Source organism: Rutidosis leptorrhynchoides, chromosome 5 (genome assembly GCF_046630445.1).
Source record: "Rutidosis leptorrhynchoides isolate AG116_Rl617_1_P2 chromosome 5, CSIRO_AGI_Rlap_v1, whole genome shotgun sequence".
Lineage (NCBI taxonomy): Eukaryota > Viridiplantae > Streptophyta > Magnoliopsida > Asterales > Asteraceae > Rutidosis > Rutidosis leptorrhynchoides.
This window is the reverse complement of record NC_092337.1, coordinates 319,731,699-319,738,518: the sequence shown is the minus strand read 5'-3', so window position 1 is coordinate 319,738,518 and position 6,820 is coordinate 319,731,699. Positions and strand designations below refer to the sequence as shown.

Below are 6,820 nucleotides of genomic sequence, written 5' to 3'. Positions count from 1 at the left end.
TGCGAGTTCGGAAAAATGGCTTAGGAGACATCGTCTCCCTTAACCCCCAATTGGTGATAACCGGAACGGAGGTCGATTTGGAACATACGGGATTCGTGCAAAAAAAAAAATCATGAGGTCATGGATGCGAGGGAGAGGGTATCGGTTTCCAACCGAAAATTTCTTAGTTCACAATAATCTATACATAAATGTAGGGCAACAATTTCTCCTTAATGAATAGGTTTTGAGTTCCTTAGTTCTATTGGTGTCGAGTTCAATTTCTTAACGTATATCCTCCGATAATATTTATAGGCACACAATATTTTTCCGTTGGTCGCTTAAATCGCCTAAATAGTATCTAGGGGAAAAGATGGAAGGTAATGAGTACAAGTCAAAGTATTGGTTGTAAAACGTCGAGCGGTAATCGAATCGAACAAGTATGAAATATACGGTTTGTTGTGAAGAAACGTACCCGTGACTAGTCCATCATCGTCTCGGGCATCCTAGGTGTCGATGTTGTAAGTTCAACGGCGCGCGTTGGTTTTTGCTTTATTCTTTGGGCATTCATTCCTAAAATGACCCGATTGGCCACATTTGTAGCAAATACTCGGCTTTGGTGCGTCGGGCCCCTTTTGAGTGACGGGGGCGGTACTTCCACAATACTTGGCAATATGACCACTACCTTGGCACCGATAGCAAATTAGCTTGCCACATTCACCAAAATGATGCTTGTGGCATTTGTTGCAAAAAGGTCGTGTCCCGGCATAACTTTTCTTGCCGACGGGGGTGAGAGGTTCCTTGGAAAAGTTGTTGTTGTAGTTACTCGATTGGGGGGCTTCCCTTTTTCTTTTGTTGTCACCCGACTCATCCTCGGCTTTAGGTGCCGGCACTTCAATCTCGTCTACCGTTTCGATCAATTGACGGGCCATATTCAGGGCCTCTTGGTGATTATTGGGTTTGGATGACATTACTCCTTGTTTGATGCTCTTGGGAAGACCATCCATGTAAAGTTCAACCCTTAGAGGTTCGGGGGTCACGAGGTTTGGGCACATCAAGGATAGCTCAGAAAATCGTTGATTATATGCCTTTAGGTCATTCCCGACCGCTTTTAAAGTTCTTAGTTCGTGTTCGAGCTCACGGGTCTCTTCGCGCGGGAAGTATTCGGTGATCATCTTTTTCTTTAAGTCGGCCCATGAGAGTGTGTGGGCTTCATCGATACCCACCGACAGCACATACGTATTCCACCATGTGAGGGCGATACCGGCAAAAGTGTGGGTGGAATATTTGACTTTGTCTTGGTCCCGACAACCGCTTATGCTAAAAACGGCTTCTGTTTGCTCAAACCATCGGGTGAGCACAACCGGTCCTCCGGTCCCATCGAAGGTGTGAGGTTTGCACCCCATGAAAGTTTTGTAGGAGCAACCCTCGTTTGAATTACCGGTTCCATGGTTGTTGTGGTTGTGGTTGTTATTGATGTCGGAGGAGATACTAGCCATAGCCGCACCTATGGCGGTGGCTATCATGCGTTGAAAAGCTTGTTCGGAAGTTTCATTACGTGGTCCGCGACGGGGAAGCATTGTTCCTTCAAGACACAAGAATATCGTTGATTAGTATTCTCAATAATACTAATCATGATAGGGAATGATGATGTAGAGAAAATTTTCCTTGACTCGCCTTAAATTCTTTATGTCATAATGTCGGAACGTCCATGTGAATCACCGTAATATAATCCCGGAAATTATATTACCCTGATTCTCATGTGCATTTAACATTACTTCATAAAGTCAAAGTGGCGCGTCAACCAAATTTATCAACGTAAGATCAAGATCGAATACGAGTTAGATATGATAGAAGAGTTCGAGTATAAATGCACAATTAGTCAAGTAATCCCTACTTCAGTCTATATGCCGGTTGTAGTCTAGATTCACCTATGTACCATATGACTCGGGGTGGACACAAATGAATTCTAAATCCCTACAACCAAGGCTCTGATACCACTTGTAGCGACCCCGACAAATCGTCAAGTGACGGCGTCGGCTACGTGGGTCCCATTACCTGATTATAAGTCTTTAAGATAACGTTTGACCAAAGTATGTCGCCTTCATTTCAAAATAAAGATTGTTTCAAAGTTTACAAGAATTGTTCAACCAAAAGTTAAGTTACAACGTTATAAGTACGATTGAAATCTAGGCGACACGGTTTAAAGTAAAGTCAAAAGACGCTCCATGAAATGCATGTATACTCGACATCGGATGCAAGTATCAAATAGTGAGCGGAAGCATGTATCACATATCGTGCAAGACCTGAGAAAAACATAGAAATCTGTCAACGAAAACGTTGGTGAAATCATAGGTTTAGTAAGTATTAAACGTTGTTTTTGAACCACAAGATTTTGTATTTCCATAACGTAGATTATCCAAATCATTTGCATTCCAAAAGTGTTGTTATACGCGAGCACTCAATTATCAAAACTTAACCAACGTTACCCCATCACACAGTGCTAGAACCCACACTAAAACACAAAAATATATTTCATCCGCATAACGGTAGCGAACCGTCCGAATGAGGGTTTGTTAAACCCGTATGGCCACACAATATAAGTTCTCGCTTACACCCTGCAAGTGTAACTAATGATAATCGAATTGAGGCATTTTTGTTCTAACTCGCACGTGGAATGTTTGTTTTCACACTTGTGTTCAAAACATAAAAGTAAGTAGTACAAGATGTAACAAAGTATATGTTTTCTCAGCCCACGATTTAAAAGTATAAAAGTTGTTGAAAAGGTGGGACTATGATCTCACCTCGAGTGCACGAGTATAAAGGTACTTCAACAAGTAAACGTGTGCATGAAAGTTGCTTAGCCTTGACCTAAACAAGTAAGTTATATCAATTAACCGGTTACGACACAAGGTCGGGTGAAATGTGTTCAATTAGTCCTATGGCTCGTTACAACTCGATTAAGTATAGCATGTGAATCACGTTGTCAAGTTTCATACAAGAAACAAGTATAAAAGCATGTTAGAATGATTGTATAAAAGTTTGGTTAAGTTTGACTAAAAGTCAAACTTGGTCAAAGTCAACGAAAAAGTCAACGCGTTCGGGTCGGGTCCCGAACTATTTTTCTATGCTAATTATTCATATACAAGTGTATTAAAACAAGTTTCATGTGAATCGGAGGTCGGTAACTAGTCAAACATTTCGCGTGAATTGGGACGAGGAGGTCAGAATCTGACCAGGCACATCCGCGCGCCGCGCGGGGATGGGGCGCGCCGCGCCACCCTATGGGCAGACACTTTTCTGTTTTTCACAAGTATGCACGAGCTAAAAACCAAATAACCACATTTTATGATCCGTAAACAATTAGAACATGTATCTTATATCATCGGAAATGTACTTTGACGAGGAAAACACCTAGACACATTTCATCAAGCAATTCAACACTTACAACAACCCAAAACCGCATTAAACGTTCATAATCAAAGTTTCAAGTTCTAAACACGCATTTCATGATTCGGGCAACCAATTTACATGTATGATATGCCGTTTCGAAGGTAATCAAACACACATTGCAACTAAACACTTATCAACAACAATTCATAGCATTTGATGCACCAAAAGTTCATATAAAGCTTATCAAACCCTAATCCAAGTTCACAAAATCATTAATCATGTTCTTGGAGTTTCCTTAATCAACCTATACATCAAAACGAAGCTAATGGTACTAGTAACACTTTTAAAACATGCACTTTAACAATCTAACAACATTTGATCATCCAAAATCAAGGATTTAGCAACTAATTTTCATATTGAACTAGTTACACCAAAAACAACGAATCGAGCATACAAATTACATACACGACATCACAATGAGCCATAGACACTAATTAACAACATTTCAAGTCAAAAACACGAATTTAGAGAAATCTAGAGTTTTAAAAATGTTACCCAAACTTGATGATATTGGTATCAAAATGTAGAGGATGAAGAGAGGATCACGAAAATGTAATTTGTTTTGATGTTTGCTTCTCCAATCGGATTTAGATGATGATTGAATGAATTTGGAATTTGGGTGTGTTCTTGCTAGAGAGAAAGAGAGAGAGAGGGAGATGGTTGAATGGTGGTGATTGGGGTGGACTAGGTGACCTAGTCAACTAGTTTGCCCCGTGTCAATTTTAGTCCCTCGAGTTTGTAGTCGGGTGCGGAAAATACCTAAACGGAATATTTTAAAACGCGTATTAACGGAAGATATTAAAATCCGATAACGAGAAATTTAGAATGTTAGCTAACGGAGGTTACGAATCTAGATACGAGGAATATTATCTAAAAAGAAAAAGACGGCGTTAAAAATAATTTAACGGAAAAAAAATGCGGGATGTTACAACATGATCTTAGATTAATCTTCTAACTAGATTAATCTTCTAACACACAATTAGTAATATAAACTTCGATCTATTTCAATTTTCAATTATGTTCTTAGACCGCTAGTATTCGATCCATCTTACTCCCGTCGTTGCATCCGTGCTTGGAAGACCCCGATATTAGCAACCCGTGTTTGGTGTGTGCTTCAAAGACCCGTGCTCCACTTTTTCATGGGATGACATTATGGATCACAGAACAAATGCATTCATTTATTGTACGTTTTGCCCTACTATTTGTACTCGTAAATAATTAATTAATTTAGTGGGTGTGAGGAAGTGTGTGATGGGTACGTTATGGTTGTTAGCCGTTAGTCTTTGGTTACGTGTTAGTCTTAGAAAAAAGTAAAATAAAATAATCGTTGCATATTTTTCTACCTCAACTCACGTGGAAATGATCCTAGTCCTAGTAACAATAACAATAAAAACCGTATTAGAAAAAGATCCCATGTTCCAAGTCCTATCGTAGCAAGTATGTGTCCGCAAATATTAAAACCCTAATTTATCCATCCGTACACAATCATCTTCATAATCACAATTCACACATCCTTCTCTCAACTCAATTCAATCATAATCACCTGTGTCAAACAACAAATCGTTAATCAAATAATGTCGAAGAAGCCTTCTACTCCACTCGAAGATCCTCCATCTGCTTCATCTGATGAAAGTGAAACTGATGATGATGATGATGTACAACAAGAAGAAGAAATCATCACACAACAAACAATCCAACAATCATCTGAATCTGATGGATCCGGATCCGAATCCGAATCCGATTCTGAAGAAGAACAAACCCCTAACCCTACCCCTCTGAAAACCTCCCAAACCCAAACCCAAACCCAAAACCCTAATTCAAAACAATCTGAATCATCATCGGATTCTGAATCGGAATCTGAATCTGAGTCGACCGAAACCCCCAAAACTAAAACCCTAACGATAACCCCAACCAAATCTTCTTCAATTTATGAATTTGAATCTGATAGCGCATCACCATCTGCTTCGGATTTTGCAATTAAACCCTCGAAAAAAATTAGTTCTTTCGAACCCTCTGAGAAAAAGCCAACCCTAAAGCGCTGTGCTTTAGCTTCAGATGTTAAAGATAATAAGAAGAAAGCTAAGATTATTAATGGGGATACAGAGGATGGTAGGAAGTCTGCAATTAAAAGGGTTTGGAGTGAGGAAGATGAAATTATGTTATTAAAAGGGTTTCTTGATTACCAAAAGGATAATGGGTGTTCACCATTATCTGATATGGATGGTTTTCATCGATATTTGATGGATTTCGTACCTGGGAATGCAACAAAGAGTCAGTTGTATGAGAAAGTTAGGAGATTGAAGAAAAAGTTTCGGGTTAATTCGGAGAAAGTGGGTCCCAATGGTGAAGATCCTACATTTGTGAAGCCTCATGAGGGGCAAATGTTTAAGCTAATGAAGAAGATTTGGGGAGTTGATGGGTGTGAGACTGTTGGTAATGTGGGCGGGTCGAATGCGAAAAGTAGAGTTAAGCAGTCTACGGCTAAGGCTCCAAAAGTTAAGGTTGCGAAAGTGAAACCGAAACCTAGAATGGAAGTAGAAATGGATGATGTAGCTGATGACGTGGCAGATGATGTAGTGGATGATGCAAAGGTGGGTAAAGTTGAGGATTTTGAGACTTTGTATCCTTATTGGTATGCTGGGCTGAAATCGGAAGTTTTGACAAGTGTGAGTTTTCCTTCTGGTATTGTCGAATTGGTTAAGGAAAGTTTTAATGCGATTGGCGAAGAGAAAGCGAAAGAAATGGACGAGAAATGGAAAGTGATTTTTGAAACGGAGGCTTCGTTGAAAAAGAAGAGGATCGCGATCATGTGTGACGTAATGAGGCCCGTTCTTTAAAGGTTTAGCTTTATTTCTTTGCATATCTTTTTTAGTATTGTGGTTTTGATGTTGTTTAGTATATGACTTAATGTTGAACTATAATTGATTGTTCGAACCTAAAAGACCGTAACTTTTGTTTTGATGATCTAGAATATGGATCATCGGATCTTTTTGCATTTTATGGGTTAAAAACTTAAAAGATTTTAGATTTTGATTTCGTTTATCAGTTGCTGATATGGTGGATTTTTTGACTATATAGATGACAATTAGAATTAATTTTAGAAACTATGTTACGTCTTGTTTCGTTGATACTTGGTATGTATAGTGTCTTTACTCTGTATGATGTGTGGAGTTGGTTGATTAATCTATGTTTGGGGGCTGGCGAACACAGGGAATTTAAATATATGTAAGACAATATCTGTTTTTATGTCATCCTTTACACGATCAACTAGAATGGGATCGTATGTGTCTTCCCGGAATTAGTTTACTTTTTAGGAAATAACATTAATCCTCCTTAACTCAGTTTCCCTGTAATGATTTAGATTTATCAATTCTTTTCTTATTGAGGACAA

General features: G+C 39.0%; 1 protein-coding gene across 1 annotated transcript; it reads left to right on the top strand.

Annotated features, from left to right (window-relative positions):
• Positions 1 to 4,857: 4,857 nt before the first annotated feature.
• LOC139847299 (STOREKEEPER protein-like) lies at positions 4,858 to 6,456 on the top strand. Its single transcript, XM_071836974.1, has one exon. The coding sequence runs from the start codon at positions 5,004 to 5,006 to the stop codon at positions 6,264 to 6,266; it is 1,263 nt and encodes a 420-aa protein (XP_071693075.1). The 5' UTR covers positions 4,858 to 5,003; the 3' UTR covers positions 6,267 to 6,456.
• The last annotated feature ends 364 nt before the right edge of the window (positions 6,457 to 6,820 follow it).